We start from the raw sequence: 17,411 nt of genomic DNA on the forward strand, positions 1-17,411 counted from the left end.
TGATCAACTGCATACTTTCGTGCATTTTAATCGTACACAAATGAATTTTTACGCAAAGTTATTGTTGCTGGGCAGCACATGCGTTGCTTTCATCGCGTTTCGATGGAGCGCTCCATCATTTAATAAAGGTGAGTTGAATGCCCTTTCTGTTTATCTAAGTGCTGTAATAAACTTTAATACCCGCAGATTATAACACAGCTTTAAAGTCATGTGCGAGACCCGTGATTAGTCAAACCAGGATTTATGGTGAATATTTGTTTTCCTTCTTTTCTTCTGGCAAGGTTTGTGGTGGACCTAATACTGTCAAGGCTGTTTTCTATTGTATAATGGTTTTGAAATGATACGTTGTTTTCCTATTTTTTTTTAATAGGCTCAAAAACCAGACACCGTAAGGGTTCATTCAACAAAATAAGTCATTTTTCAGAAATGATCAAAAATAGTCTACTGTAGTCATGTCATTTATTGTTCTCTCTGAGATATAATTGGCTGTGTTGTGCAAGGCAAGGTAACAAATATGTGCATAAATAGATGCATTATATGTCATTTTGCTAGCTAAAATAGTTTTCGAATTAAACATAATAACCATCACAGCGAATGAACGATTGTGTAAGAAAGAAACATGACCTAAACTCTGTTGAACTGGCAATTCGTACCGGTTTTAAAATAGAGTGGATCATCTCCCGCTAAGATTATTGAAAATTGATTTTCTGCATCGGGCAATGCAACAGATAACCCTTGGTGTCTAACATTTGATGGTCATCAAAATGAACTTGAATGATGATTATAAAAGCGCCCCGGAGATCACCACATGTTTTCTCATGTACAAATATTGAGTCAAAAGCCCCACCAAGAATCAGTCAAGGCTTTAATTTACCAGCCCACGGTGACATTCATGCAATTAAGAATGTGTGACAAGCAAAGGAACATCTCTGTCCTGCGGCTGTTGTAGCACCTTGTTTTACACTCAGAATAATCACTGTTGCCACAGAGTGTTTGTTGGAGTACAGAGAGGCTATTGGAGAAGTTTAATATAGCTTTCTGCCCACAATCAACGTGACTAATGGGAAAAGGCCGTACGTGAAATGTTTTAACAAACTGATAAATTGTGACAAACCTAGATAGCCTCGAAAGCTGGGTTTGTCATTTGACCTTTATGCAACGATGATCATTCGTCTACACTCCCGCGTAGCCATGCCTTTTCCATGGTATACGTTTTGGTTTTGTTTGCATTTTCTCAAGAAAGGATGATAAACCATAAACAGACTCGGTATGCAATGGCTTTAAGTGTTTGTTCTGTTCAACACCATGTTTCAGACGTTCACCCATTGGTCGACGGGCATGGAAATAGCATCTCTTGTGATAAAGGGTTCTATTGAGGCTCACGGTCAGTATAGGCATGGTGTCCATGGCTCGAGAACTTTTTTTCAAGAGGTTATGTCTTTTTTAGAGTCCTTGAAAGGTTCCAGGGTGCTGGTGACCGGCGCCAGTACTGGCATCGGCGAGCAGCTGGCGTACCACTACGCCCGTTTAGGAGCCCAACTCGTTATCACGGCGAGGAGAGCAAACGTCCTAGAACAGGTCAGTCGGGTGTTCTTCTCTTATTCGTCGTTGACATGATTCGGGGACGTCTGATTGCTCCATTTATCTCAGGTTGCGAGTAAGTGCTTGGAATTGGGAGCTCAAAGGGCCTTGTTCGCCCCTGCGGACATGGCGAGCCCCTCGGAGGCTGAAAAGGTCGTGCAGTACGCCATCGAACAGCTCGGGGGTCTGGATTACCTGGTTCTGAATCACATCGGGCCCAGTCCATACGGAATGTGGGATGGAGACGTGGAGCACACTCGATGGCTGCTAGAGGTGTAGAATCACAACGAAAGCTATTTGTATTGACTTTGTTAAAAAAAGTTCTCAATGTTCTCAAATCTCGTTCAAACAGTTTTTGGGTAAAGTGTGAGTTACATTTGATGACATATATTTAAGACGTGATTGATTTGTCATTCATTTTCATTCATTGTAGGTCAATTTTCTTAGTTACGCACAGATGACTCAGAAAGCTCTGCCAACTCTTGAAAAGAGTAACGGATCGATAGTTGTGGTTTCCTCCCTGCTAGGTGATTAAAATGACTCTTTTCTCACAACCGTCACTGGTTTAACAAACAAACAGATGCTGGAATAACGTCCAACTCTTTACCTCAGGTAAAATATGCGGCCCCTTTGCTTTGCCGTATGCCGCAACGAAATTTGCACTCAATGGTTTCTTTGGAGGCCTTCAGCATGAGCTAGCTATGCAAAAAAGCAAAGTGTCCATAACCATCTGCATACTCGGCCTGATCGACACAGACAGCGCAATGGAGAAAATCAAGTAAGAACAAACTAACATTAAGACATTTGGTTCTTGCTAATAAATAAATTGCATATATATATATATATATATATATATATATATATATATATATATATATATATATATATATATATATATATATACACAAAACAGCAAACCGTTTTACGTTTTGTCTAGCGTTGCAGGCAAAGTCTAATTTGTGGTCATAAATAGCTCTTACTTACACAACTCAAACATTCTTTATCACACATGACCACTAAAGCTACAAGATAAAAGGCTCGTTCTTCATATCTCCGTTGTGTTTAATGCAGAGGTTACATCAATATGACTGCCTACCCTTCACACGAAGCTGCCTGGCACATTATCGAAGCTGGAGCATCTCGACGGCCTGAGACCTTTTACCCTTGGTACACCTTCTACGCCTGTATATTCAGGGATTGGTTCCCATACGCCAGGGACCAGGCCATTCAAAAGTCCTACACATATAATCCACAAGTTACCAAAGAACAAGTTTCTGGAAGATGACAGCGGAAAATCGACTCGTGGAGCGGAGCATTATAGGTTAACGTATCGTGCTTTTACGCGCCAAGCCCCGGTGCTCATGTGGGTGATGAGTTCTTCTCTCTGTTGTTAAAGACCAAAAATAAAGCTATACCCTACTAAGAAGTTTTTTATGATTAAGGTGATCTGCATTACATCATCAAGCACACACTGCGGTAAATATTAAAAGAGTTTAGCATTGTGTGTTTTCCCTGTTCGCAAACGTTGTGCACTTTTTGTGTCAGAAGCTGTCAAAAACCATATGTTTCATGTAATCAGGACGCCGAACGGAAGTTGCTTTGTCTGCTTCAGCTCTGTAAAGCCCTCTGGACTTACCTCACACTTTCTTATCAGCCGCACACGCTATCGATGTTTGTAAACTCTACAGTAAAGATGTCCCACTGAAATCTTGCCTGAGTGTTATTGCTGATAAAATACGCAGATACGACACAATAAAACGAGAAGTTTCAAGATATTTGTGGTGAAGGCAAAGAATTGCGTCGATAAGTGCACACGCTGTCCGCTTGTAGTTCCCGCCATTTATGCGAATGAGGTAATCGCCTACGAGAGCGCTGAAGATTTACAGACTGCTATCACGCTTTTAAATGTACCTTTAACCTGTAAGGAATATTATTTGAATTATTCGGGTGTTGTAACACGATGCGAGCGAGAGAGGGCAGCAGTCTCTCGACAATAGCGACAACGAACTCGTTGCGCTCGCACGTGTCCCCCGAAAGTCCGTCCAGTGGGTGGATAGATTGCACGAGATTAAGATTTTTCTCTTCTAAATGAGCCCTTCATTAGAGAGATGCTCCACATTAATTCCCCGCAATTATCGCGGGTGGGTCGTAACGCATCAAATTCACAGAAGAGCCGGATGAACCGAAGTTAAGCCAGACTGTATCAATTCTCGTGCACTTGACTGGGTTTAAGGGGAGAAATCGAAGCCAGAACCTCCTCCTCCTTAACGTGCACTGCCTTATGCATTACACATACGCTGTTTTTTTTTTTTTTTTTTTCTCACACTTTCCCCTTCGCTCTCAGACGCACACCCACACATGCCCGTATACACGCTCGTGATGGGGCCTCCGGGGGGAAGGAACGGGCCCGGCTGGCTGGGAGAGCAGCCAGTAACACCTGCAACAGATTAGAGCTCCTAATGCTGAGCAATAAATCCCCCACCCTCTCCAGCATCACCATGGACATGAACTGAACTCTCTATCTATCTATCTATCTATCTATCTATCTATCTATCTATCTATCTATCTATCTATCTATCTATCTATCTGACTCTGCTGATCCCATTTAGGACATTAGCAGATACATGTATTTACCAAGAAGTTATGACTGATTCATGAAACAATTATTTGGATCTATTCAATAAACCAGTTCATTCAGCTCACTTTGTCTGTCTAACTAGGTATTTCCGCGTTATCCCGACATGTTAAAACCATAAGAAAAACTGTAAATTTTATTATTAATAAAATTAATAATCGACTAGATTTAATGGCTACCCTCTTTTCAAAAGGACCCCCGATGTTCTGAACTAGCAGAATCTAGAAACTGAAGCGCTGATGTTGTGGACCGTTCCCTGCGAGACGCTGGAGGATGAAAAGGGTGTGTTAGCCCACCCTCTAGCATTCTAACCTCCCTCTTTCCATGCTTTTCAAAAAAGCGCACAATGGTCGACACCTGTGTCCTTTCAGAGCAGTCGCTGTTATTGTTTACACGCTCAGCGGAGGGGAGGAAGAGGCCAAGAGAGCTGCGAAGCGGGCCAAAGAAGCGGCCCTTTACCTCCCCTCCTTCTAATTAGGACCCTTCATCCAGACCCAAACACGCACTATGGGTCTGTGCTAGTTTGTGTGACTGCCTCTGCATTTACACGAAGATAATTAGATTAAGTAATAAGTAAGATAATTATATTTACACAAAGTTATTGTATTAAAATTTTCTTTAGCAAAAGGTGTGTAAACAGTAGTTAGATGGCAGATATTTATACTTCGGAATTGTTGTACATTATTAATGTATTATTAATATATTAATTACATTAGAAAATTGTCATATAATGTTTATTAGACGAATGCTTTATTCACATCTAATAACACTGTATCATTAATAAGGCGTTTTATTTTACCTTTTCAAATATTTAGTGAAGTTTTTATTGAAAATGTATGCTTTATTTTACTGCGATATTATGATTTTTATTATTTAATATCTTTGAAAGGTGATACACACCAAAAGCTTGTACTTCACATGTATATATACATATATGTACATATAAAAGTGTTACATTTATAATAACAATAACCGCCTCCAGTTCACATATCAAACACAGCTTCTGAACTGATTTCTGTGGACTTCCAGGAAATATAGCAGGTCATCTGGGTATTCCATGCATACAGAAAATGTGCATACTATGCACAGAATACATACTAGATATATATATATATATATATATATATATATATATATATATATATATATATATATATATATATATATATATAATAATAAAGGGAACCATGAGTAGGGGTTTTATTCAGAAATGAACACTGAAGGTTTAAGGAGCGTGGTTAAGGATGTCACTCTCATGCCCAAGTCGTCAAACTGATGTCATCAGAGAAGTCTAGTCATTTTTGAGGGGAAGAGCATTTTCAGATTTGGATTAAAGATCACGAAGGCAAACAACCTTGAACGGATTTATTATTCACCACAAAAATAGCAATTTGAGCACAGTCTACAAAAATGGCACTTATTGAAAAAGTGATGAAAAATAGATTTTGTCAGCTTGCTTATTATGCCCAATAGCATACCTATTTAAGGCCATATGTCTTACTAACAAGAAACTACGCTTTTGCATTCCAAGCACATACGTTTGTGAAGCTGTTTGCGAATGTACATTTGGACTATGATTTTGGCAAATACTGAATGATTGAACCATGCTGGTAACGACAGAGCTCGGGCCATAGTTGGCTAATGATGCTTTTGGGAAACGCACCTCTCAATGGTTTTATCAACTCGCTGTCTTACTATTCTACCTTTAAGCACAGATTTTTCAATGGATGGTGGCGAACAACAAAAGGATATTTGGGCTTATTTATTGCTTTTTCCCACTTGCTACAGGAATCATTTGTGCGGTTGTCCGTTGGCTTGGCTTGTTTTTGTGGTCATGTATTGATTAAATAATTAGGGGGCATCTGCTGTGAGTCTGAACGTGTTTGCAGGCATTATTTGGACGTGTATCCTCCCTGTATCTGAGCTTAATGAAGTCCCATGCACAATTACGCATCTTTTTGTACCCTGGCCCTTCTCTTTCCCTCCTGTTTCGGGGGCACATGGGTGGCGGAGTGGGGGTTAGATGAACTCTTCTTTCTCTCCCTGTCTCTTTTTCTCCATAAAGGAGAGAAAGACCAATTAACAAAGGATAAGAAGTGAACCATAAATACCCTCAACAAGGCCCAGCAAGAACAAGAACTGGCTTTCTCTCTCTATGTCTCTCTCTCCCCCCCCCCATCTTCTATCCCCTCCACCTTTCACAAAGGGAAGGCTCGGAGCTTACAAAGTGCCAATTAACACTGAATGTTTGGCCCTCGCGCTTCCCTCCCGGAGCCGCTGACAGCGATGGTGTTTGGGTTAATACCGAAGGCCTGCAAAGAATTATAATTCTCCTCCTTCGCCCCCTCCCCCACCCCCCTCTCTCCTCCCATCCTCAATCCCTTTATTTTGTTTCCAATGGGGCGGTTTTACAGTTCAATGCACGTTCAAAGGGTGATATAAGATGACTTTCCAAAGAATTTCGTTTGGAGCAGAGGAAAGGGGCAGGGTAGGGGTTGCCGTTGCGGTGGGGAGATTGGTTAAAAGGACAGCCATCTAAAAAAAAACAAATCAGACAAACAACTGAGGCTTCCTTTAGTTAGTCTTTGGTTTGAATTTTAAACACAACGCGATCACTAAGGCGGTAAACTGACTAAATGGCTGTCCAGTGTAAAGGCCTGTAAACAACAAGGACGATAACGATAACTATATCACTTTAATTCAAGAAAATAGCAGAGTCTACCCCGCAACCGTAATGATAATGACATCCCTGAAACCGCTTTTAAAATTTTCTTCTAGATGTTAAAGGAAAACAAACCAAAAAAAGCATTAACAACCAATCAGAATCCACCTAACTTTAAAGCGTTTGAGCATTTAAAAAAACGGCTTTTTGCAAGAAACAAAGAAGTGGAATTAAACAAGCAAGCCTACATTTTTGGGGTTAAACTTTTAAGTTAAGTTTAAGCTCGATGTTGTTTTGTAATGCCATGTCACGCACAAGAAGCGGTAAAAGATGCAAGAGACGAGACGCAACTGCAACTACGTTTTAATGCATTAAAACGTAGCAGTAAGATCTAAAAACTTGTATTGGTTTTTTTCTGTTTTTAGAAAAACAGTTTTGAAAGAACATCTAGAAAGAAAATGTTTGTTTCAAATAATGTCCGCGAATGACTTGCACAAACTGCTTGTCCACAAGTTAAACGCATCCTATATGAGATTAATAAAATATTTCTGCAACAAAAAAATTTGCTTAACTTACATCACTTGCTAGTCTGAATGTGTACGTTGTGTCGCGTTAAAGCGTTGACATTTTTACAATACTGTATTACAAAATTGCTTTTGGTAAATATTGAAACAGTGTAAATTATTGCACAGCCTATTATAATTTTGAATGTTTTGCATTGGTGACTAAAATTTGATTTCATTTTGCACAGAGCGAAACTGACTAAAATCTAAGAATATCGCATGTGAAAAAAGACATTACTAACAAAGTAAAATTGAGCACCATAGCAATGACACATGGCTGCAAATACATGAAGCAGCAACGCATTCTCATTACATACCTACTGGAGGCTTCTGTGGGCGGCACCAATCTGGTTTAGGTCGTTTTGACGATCATATAGCAGTGACATGGCTGTTTCTCTTCTTTCCCTGCTCTCATAAATCAGCAGGCTAAATAAAAGAGAGGGCAAATGGGGTTAAACCCTTGAACATGCCCACGTCTCCAGTCTGAACATCCTTCAGAGTCAATGTGGGATCAGTTGATCATCAGTGAAGATCACATTATAAAAGGAAAATGTGACCTTAAATTAACCTTGCTTAGTCTTGACATTTTGCTGATGACAGTGAACTGCAGAGCCTGCAGTTGTGGTGAGCATGACAAAAATAGTAAGCCGATTACTTTAGGTTAGATTTTATAACGTAGAACACCAAAAACCTTAGACTTTCCAATTAGACGTAAAAATGTGCTTAATGAATAAGTGTAAACCATCCCAACAATATAAATAAAAGCGATATGTTTTAGAACTAGTAGAAATAAGTCTTTTTAACATGTGACAGGGACAGCTAGATCTTCAGTGCTGCATTCAAAGAGACAAAGCGTGCAATTTCCCCTTCTCTTGCATCTGTTTTTGTGCCGTGCTGGAATTTCCCAAGTGTGTGTCGTGCTTGTCTGGGGCCTAGCTGACCTCTTTAGGAAGGTGAGGAGAAGAAGGAAAGAGTTTGAGAGAAGGACAAAGACACAGACTTAAGAGAGAGGTTGGTCAACGAGTGTTGTTTGGTGCAGTGGCTCATGAGACAGTATAAAGGGGTGATATGAAGGTCAAACGGAGAAGAAAGAAGAGCTCAAGAAGATTGTCAAAAATTGGTCATAGAAATATATACCCTATACGTCATGAAAAGACCACTGAACACTGTCACCAATAGTCGCTATTGATAATAATGAGTTATTTACTTACTTTATACATAACTAACGTATCAAAGTTTTCAAATACTGTCTAACTAATAATTATAAATGGTTTAATTTTCACATATGACTTGGAGGCAAACAGAGAGACGGTTGGTTGAATACGGCATGTCACCTCACACAGCGTGAGAGCGGACCAATGGAAATGATTAAAGAAAATATCCAACATCTGGGAGCGATTCCCCCAGAAGACGAATTTCAAAGTGTATGCAAACGACAGCGTAAAAAGCAATTGCACAGGATCTACCAATTTGGTATCTCATTCACATCTTGTTCCGTGACTTTTGACCGCATGTATTCATACATTTATGCATGAAGGCACTGTCCCACACACACACACACACACACACACACACTCAAACCTTTCATGGGCAACCTGTTGTTTTCCTAAGGATGACCCTGAAATTGTTTAGACTGCGCCGCATCCACTGCCATTGGCTTTGGACTTGTGCAGCTGTAAACTGATCTACGATGATTTGCGAGAGAATTGTGTGAAATTTGTGGGATCGAACTCTTCACATTGAAAAAAGAAAACAGTAGAACAGACAATATATAGGCTAAGTTACATTATAACTTGTAGATTGCTGCTTAAAAATAATTACTGACCTTTTAACGCTGATATATACTTTTATCTAACATTTTAAGACTGCCCCCTTCTGATGAGAATAACAAAACACTAAAAAGGCCTTCTATGCAGAGTTCACTTCTTAAATGGATAGTTCACCCAAAAATGTACGTTCACACAACAGTCATTTATTAAAAACAGAAAAGATTTTCCACCGCGTTTTTGAAAACGTTCACGTACAGAGGGCAATGTTGTCAAAATGTTCCCCATTCACGCAGACGGACAACTAAAAACACTGTATTATTCATGCCAGGCCAAGGAACGATTCGAGGGGCCGTGGTGAGGGGGATGTCCCCTTCAAAATGCATAAAAAGTTTCCAGTTTTTATGCCCTGTCAATGTGCAGACTGTCCCTCTAAATTTATGATAGTGGCATCACAATAAGGTTTTCTGATTCATGGATGTTTTCTACACTGAAAAATTGCTTTTAAATGGTAATGAAATTTAAACCAAATGCAGTGGGTTATTTCCATGTATAGTTTTCATTAAAATGTGCATATCTGCTAATATATAGTAAAATAGGATGGCATGACCGAATGGGACAAAACTGGGTGTTCTCATGATAACCAGTAAATGAAATAAAAATGATAGAGTGCTTTAAGGATAACAATTTTATGTTGTCGAGATTTAGCCATTTTAGCATTTCTAGTTCTAGAAGTCAACGTTTTTGGGTTGGTTTTAAAGCGTTAGTTCAAAACCCATAAGACCATCTTCGAAAAACACTAACATTATTTTTGAAGACCCTTTGACCCTACTGACATAAGTTCAAACTGTAATGTTATGATGCTGCGATAATACATTCAAAGAAAACCAACGTAAGAGAAGAAATGATTGAATAAAACTGTAATCTTGTGAATAAAAAGTATTCCTGTAGCCTCATAACATGAATATAAATGTCAAATGGACTATTTTAACAATGTCCTAACTACCTATCTGAGTCTTGAACGTGGTAGTTGCGTTGATGTCTATGTAGGATTAGAAAGCTATTGGATTTCATCAAAAATATCTTAATCTGTGTAGTAATCTGAAGATGAACAAAAGTTTTACAGGTTCGGACAGCCATGAGGTTAAGTAATTAATAGCAGCATTTTTGGGTGAACTGTCCCTTTAAATGCGCAAATTAAGGTCTGTCCTCGAGATATTTTATCCTTGTTTTTTTCTTAATAAAAGATCAGTAATACCCCCTTTTGGGTGAATTATTCCTTTAGTAAATGAACCTAACGTACTGCAAACAACCATTTGCAGAACATAAATGATCAGATCACCAATTTTTTTGCAGATGATCTGGCCTACGCACTCTACATCTCAGCTGTGGCTTTGAAGGCAGCACAGTAGCAGGGTAATCTCTCTACACAGTAGCTACTGTTCCCCTCCATCCACCCCCTCTCTATGCCTCCCTCCAATGCCCCAATCTCCCCCAGCTCCGGTCTCCCCTTCACAGCTTGCTGTGACCCATCTTGCACCTCCCGGAGTCCACAACAGACGCTTGGTGTGTGAAGAGGGTCAGGAGTTCAGTGCGCGACTCCGTCCGTCCCCCCTCTCTGTGCAGTGAGCGCCTCACGAGGTTTATAATTGTCTGCTGTTGGCATCCAGGGCAGGTTCAAGCACAGTGCAGTGCTGGAGAGAGAGAGAGAGAGAGAGAGAGAGAGAGAGAGAGATGTGTCTTATTAAACAGTCACTGATTAGATGCAACTAATTGACAGGGCCTTGTTTTTACTTTTCCTTTTCCCAGCTATAGCTCCCTTTTCCGACAGACATACACACGCCTCCCTCTGTTCAGTGTGTCCTTGTTATTCATCCTCTCTTCCTGGCACATGAACATTCACATGGAGCTGCTGAAATCAGGTATTTAAGGTATAATTAATGTGTATCTAAGGTTAATTAAGGTGTATCTTTATATACTGGTTGGCTGTCAATCGACTTTAATTTTAAATGTCCACCTGTAACCATCATCTACATAAATGAAGACTTTAGATGCAAAGTCTATCTGAGATTATATATATATATATATATATATATATATATATATATATATATATATACACACATATATACATTTATTCTCAAGTTACCTGAAAAAAATAAATGTATAAATTATTGTTGTATATTTTAGCATTTATTTTGTAAAGGTGTTTGAATTTGGATATTTAATTAATAATATTTCAACGAAAAATAATTTGAGATTTTCATTTATTTGGATGAGCAAACGTGATAAATTCTAAATTTAATGCCAATTTGTTTCATGAAGATATTTGAAAAAAAAAGAGGAAAAAAAAATATGTATTTAGTGAACATGTTTATATTTGGACATTTAATAAACTAAACAAAAAATAATTTGACATTTTCAGGAATTTGAGGGAGCAAAAATGATGAATCACGAAAAATGGAACAATTAATTTGATATTTGTCAAAAAATATCAAAAAAATTAATTAAGTTTGTTTTTCTGTTTTGTTACAATACATTTGGCTTCATGTCATTTCAGTTTCAACTTCCTGAAACGTGGCAAATTTCATCTCTGGGTAAAATCTGGTTATAATTTGGTTAATTGATATAGATGTTATGGAGGAACAAGAAATGTGGAGTGGTTGCTGTTCTGAAATGTATAAAAATGTTGTTTTTTTTTGTTGTTTGTTTAAAAGTGACATGTTAGTCTTAAAAATATCAATGGAATGTTAAAAAAAAATGTGGCCTACATCTTCAAAGACATAAATATAAGAAATGGAAAAAAAACCCTAAAACCATAAGGTATAACTTAATAAGGTAACTTATTAAGTGAGCCATTTTTATCCTGTCATCTACCTAACTGAATCAGGAAATGAAGGAACGCTATGGTTCAATTCTAATCCATAGGCAACGTGTCATTACTGTCTTGCTAAAGCCTGAAGAGTGTGTGCGCAAAAAACGAGAGCGGTAAGTGTAAAAATACAAGAGAGAGAAGTGCAACAGCAGTAGAGCAGATGTGGCTGGAGTGCAGCCAAATTCAACCTCTCTATAGTCCATAACCCTCATCTCAGGAGAACGCTGAGGAGACAATAAGAGCGAACCAAAGGATCAGAGAGAAAGCGCAAGTCTTTCATCTTCTTCCATCCTCGTTCCGTCACCCGAGCGTGTCCTGATGAACTCGGTGTTGATAAAAGTTGCATATTTCTTAGAGCAACCTTTTTCGCGGACAAAACGGTCGCTGTTCCTTGCTCAGCTTTCGGCGTGACCTAGTTTTCATGCGAGCAGATGGTTCGGACTGATTGCTGAATCAATAAATCAACCAAAGAATGGGTTTCTGCATTTTACGCTCTTAGATGAACGGCAAAAAGATGACAAAATTGGACAGCTGCCACCGTCCGATGTTCTGATGTGGACTTTCTCAGGCGAGTGTTTGGTCTTTGGAGAGCGGCTGTGAACATCCGTCTGCAGATGGCCAACACATTGCATTCCAGACAGGCCCTTCTGTCTGGACTGGACCAGGAATGGCGCAGTTCCGGCTTCACGGCTCTCCAGGGCCACATGGAACTGTGTCTCGCTTTTAAGAAACACCCGCAAGATCTTGTGTGTGTGTCACAGCAGTTTTTCCATCAGGATGCGCCATCTTGGTGTGTGTGAGCTTGAGCCTCATCGTGTCGCCTAAAACAAACCCATTTATAGTTTTTTTCTTCAAGCATAAAGGTGGATGAAAAGTCACATGGTCATAAAATACTGTAAAATAAAAACGCACTTGGCAAATTTGTGCTTTTTTGAGAATTTTTTTGATGGCTAGTAGATGAGTAAGGCTGTGCTTAGCAAGCAATATTACCTAAAGTTGTTAGTATCATCAGGTCCCACCACTTCCCTTTGGTTAGTTTTAAATGACCTGATGGCACCACAGGAGTTAGCAGACCCTTCACCATCATTAGCTGTGATGTTAAAAATTATACATTTCACACTCTAAAGAGCCCTGAAATAAAAACAAAATCAGACACGGATAAAGAATCTGCTGCAGTGTAATGAAATATTATCACTGCTGGAAAACAAATGAATTAATTAATCGATACAGTTACTGGAGTTCAATAGCAAATAGTTTAAATGTAAGAGAACAAGAATAAAAACAAAAAATTAAGGAACTTTACATGACTGTAGTTTAATAAGCCAGGCAAATGCATGGATGGATGGATAGAACGAACAACAGAGAGATAGCTAGCTAGCAGGCTAGCTAGATAAATAGATATAGACTCCCATATAAATAGACAGACAGACAGTTAAACTCTTGGCCACATTTACCAGACAAACCCTGTCAGCTTCAACCAGCATAGATTAGCTCAGGCTAGCATGGAAATTCATTCAGTTTCAATATGGCCTTCAGATCAGGAAAAACAATGGCTGATAATGGCCCTTCAATTTGTCACCGAACACATATTGGATTTTTGCCATGTATATGCTGAGAACTTTGGCCTTTTACAGTATTTCAGCCATTTTACATGAAAAGAGACTGGGAACTTGAGATTCGCCAGTCAGAGTTACAACTTGCTCGATTCGTTCCAGATTATATTCCTGTTGAAACTGCCTCATCTCGGTCCAAATGCTCTGAGGATGAGACCATTTGAAGAGAAAGAGCTCATTATTACATGTGCCGTATTCTTTCAGACGGTTCGTTGAGATGGAGATGGTCCAAGTAGCATCTGCACGACTCAAACGGACCAGATGTTTCTCTGGCTCCACGGCCAAGTCTTTAAGCAGCAGCGGACCGTGCCTGCTGCCTCCCTGGGGTGCCTGGAATAAAAGCACAACTGTTAACAGGTAGCCCCCTCTATTCCTGACGCCCCTTATAGATTGCACATAGGAACAGACGGAATTGTTGAGGTCTGCCGAAACAAACAAAGAAGCAGATGAGAAGAATCACCAGCTTCTTGTCAAAAAGACTCACTCAAACCCTCTACTCCAGACTTAGACTCCCCCCAGCCTCCTCTCGCCCGGCCCCCTCAACTTCGACAAAGGCAAGACAGAAAGTTATTTTCATAACCTCTTTTTACGCAAATAAAACTCCCGGGGAAAAGGATCTGGGCCAAATTTGTCTTTTACACCAAGAGAGATCGCCGAAGGGGATCACCGGGATTGGAATGTTTGACTCCCATCCTCCCAAAGATCAAGGGGGGTCTTAAGCTACTCAACCAGAACTGTAAGGATTATTGGCTTTTTACAAGGAGGCCACTTGTGTTATCCGAAGGACTGAGCTCGTTAGCTTCCTTGTCTGCTCTCAAGTCCAAAAAGCCAGACTTTCCAAGCTATTTGAGAGAATTGGGGTCACTGATGTGAGGTTTTATGATTTATTAAAAATGCATGTAAAAAAAAGCATTTGTACAAATGAAATCTTTTAAATGTATGTTATTCACCTTATTGTGACAGGTTAATCTATATCTATATCATCTATATCTTTTTTAATGTTTAATCAAAATGTGAAAACTCAATCTTCATTTAGCGCAAATCCTTTAGTTTAAATCCCGCCCCTCCATGATCATCTTCAAGCTGTATTCATTTTTTAAGGGCTATACCCACACTTCAAATTCCAGCCCACAGCTGATATACATAACCAGTTTTCATCCTACACTCTTAAAAATAAAGTGTGGTCAAACTTTAGTTTAAGGTCCAATTCTTGCTATAACCAATCCATTAACTATGACTTTTGCTTCAATAACCTCCTTATTTACTGCTTATCAATAGTTTGTAAGGTTGGTATGGGGTAGGACTACGGATCTGCTTCATAAGTAGGCTACTAATAAATAAATGATAATTTATTAAAAGGCATGCCAATTGTCAATTAGTTAATAGTCAGAATTTGTCCCTTTATTAAAGTGTTAGGTTTGTATTGGCATTGATGGTTCCATGAAGAACCTTTAACATGCATTGAATCTTTCCAGCAAACAAAAAGTTATTTATAATGTTAAAGGGTTCTTTAGATTATTAAAATTATGTTCACACCAAGAAAAAAGGTTCTTTCAAGAACTGTTCAAAGGTTCTTAGAGGAACCAAAATGGTTCTTTCTATGGAATTTGAATACCTCCTTTAGGAGAAGGAGACCTTATTTTTCTAGGAGTGCAACTTTTTTTGAATAATAGGTATGTGATGAAAGAAAAGATTAATTGATAGTTTCATGTAGCATTTTCATTTATTAATTTGTTTTAATGTTTTCTTGGGAGTCATTCTTGAACTGTTGAATTGTTTAAATTCCAAAAATCTTGTGGTGCAGCAAAATAAATAAATAATAAATAAAAGCAAAGGAAGTGACATCTCAGAGAGGACCCCTATGACAGTGTCTGAAGTCTGAAGTCTTGAGCCATACGTCAGTAAATATGCTGATTGGAAATATATATATATATATATATATATATATATATATATATATATATATATATATATATATATATATATATATATATATATATATAAATGGGAAATGACATTTTATATGACCTAATATCGCATACAAATATTTCCAAGTTATTTGACCTATTTAATGGGCATTTTCCCCCGTATTAAATGCAAGTATAATCAGATTCAGATGCATTCTGATGCATTTATGATAGTTCAATGAAGCTGAAATATAGCATGAATGCATTTACACTTGCCTGTAAACTCATAACTGCATAATGTTGTGAATTTGTTGTATTTTAATATACATATAGCTTATATTATATATAAAACTATAAAATGTTAAAAAGATAGGCTACTATAAAACTAAACCGGCAGTAGGTGACAGCATCTTCAACGACTCATCTTAATTATTAAGTTGTTAAAGCCTTCAAACGGTTCATTCAAACGGCTGATTCATTCAAACGGCTGATTCATTCAAGAATGAAGCAAGTGCCTGTTCATATGACTGGACCACTGAATCATTGAATCAAATCTTCACCGCTGCTCTGTGAGTTGTATGCGCCACTGCTGTGATGTTTGTTTGGAACTACTTTCATTAACCAATTGGAGCAAAAACAGTGGACAATATATCCTTTCAATCAATTTGAATTCTAATACTAAAGTAAAATGCATATTAACTACTCATTTCAACATTCGTACATAATGTCATATTGTGATTTTCAGGGAACTTCCCTCTCTTGGTTGCGTCATGTTGCTAGGCTGTATGTTATAAGTATAAAAACAAACGTACATTTTTATCTTTCTTTGATTTCTCCACGAGATTCTCTCACATAGACAAGCTGTGTGAGCCTCATCGGCGTTACCATGAACTGAATATAATAAAATCAGAACCAAAAATGTAATCAGATTAGTTGTCTGGTCGGGCAAGCAAAATTTTAGCACTAAGCTAAAAAAACTAGCACACCCATATGTTGCATTGCTAGCAACCCTGTTGCCTTTCAAAAGCATTCTAGAGAACAAAAAAGTGTCATGAAATCCAAGAAGTGAGAGGAAGCTCGGTTTAGCGTTGAAAGAACACAAGTCATCATTCAACTGCCTGTGTTTTCAAAGAACGTGCCTTTGGAAAACACGCTAGAAGCTAGTGAAAGACATGCCATACCATTACGACACCAAACAGGGCTTAGACTCGCCACCTTGGCTGCTGGCGGTCTATCGACTAGCATACATACCTGCTGATGCAGAACACGTATTTTAGAACTCAAAAGGAGATGACACAGCAGCTTAAAAACAAAAAGGGCAAAAACAACTGTATAGAAAGGGAACGGGCATGAAAACACACATGTGTAATGAATGTTTTAGTCAGTCATGCATTTCTGTTTTGAAAAGCCATGCCAGTGAGAGGCCAGTTTATATGCGTTGTTTTTTTCTTTCCCTCCTTTTTTGTTTTGGTTTCCTCCTCCCAAGCTGCAAGTCTTTAGTCAAAGTCTTGCTTTGACAGGTGAAGATCAACCGGAGCCGTCACTATTGGCAACCATGTGGGACTGAAGGGAAAAGGTCGGAGTGGGGTCACCGGAGGCTCAGTCATTCTATACCTATTCAATAATATGCCCAACCCCCACCAGGTCAAAGGTCCCACACAACATACCTTACCCAAAGTTCTCCAATTAGCCCTGGATCACAGTCTGGAAATAAGATTCACAATGTGAGGAGGGATTAAAGCAATGGATGCTGGGCTTTTCCGTTACTTATTCATACAGGGAGGTTGTTGTGTCACAGGTTGTAGAACT

General features: G+C 38.8%; 1 protein-coding gene across 1 annotated transcript in view; it reads left to right on the forward strand.

Annotated features, from left to right (window-relative positions):
* Positions 1-3,288, forward strand: part of hsd11b1la (hydroxysteroid (11-beta) dehydrogenase 1-like a) — a 3,420-nt gene extending 132 nt beyond the window's left edge. The window contains exons 1-6 of the mRNA XM_043222316.1: positions 1-128; positions 1,448-1,578; positions 1,651-1,854; positions 2,015-2,108; positions 2,194-2,359; positions 2,653-3,288. The exon at positions 1-128 is cut by the window's left edge and continues 132 nt beyond it. Of these exons, the coding sequence (XP_043078251.1) occupies positions 41-128; positions 1,448-1,578; positions 1,651-1,854; positions 2,015-2,108; positions 2,194-2,359; positions 2,653-2,866 (897 nt within the window). The 5' untranslated portion in view covers positions 1-40 and the 3' untranslated portion in view covers positions 2,867-3,288. The remainder of the gene's footprint in view (positions 129-1,447; positions 1,579-1,650; positions 1,855-2,014; positions 2,109-2,193; positions 2,360-2,652) is intronic.
* The last annotated feature ends 14,123 nt before the right edge of the window (positions 3,289-17,411 follow it).

Source organism: Puntigrus tetrazona, chromosome 22, assembly GCF_018831695.1.
Source record: "Puntigrus tetrazona isolate hp1 chromosome 22, ASM1883169v1, whole genome shotgun sequence".
Classification (NCBI taxonomy): domain Eukaryota; kingdom Metazoa; phylum Chordata; class Actinopteri; order Cypriniformes; family Cyprinidae; genus Puntigrus; species Puntigrus tetrazona.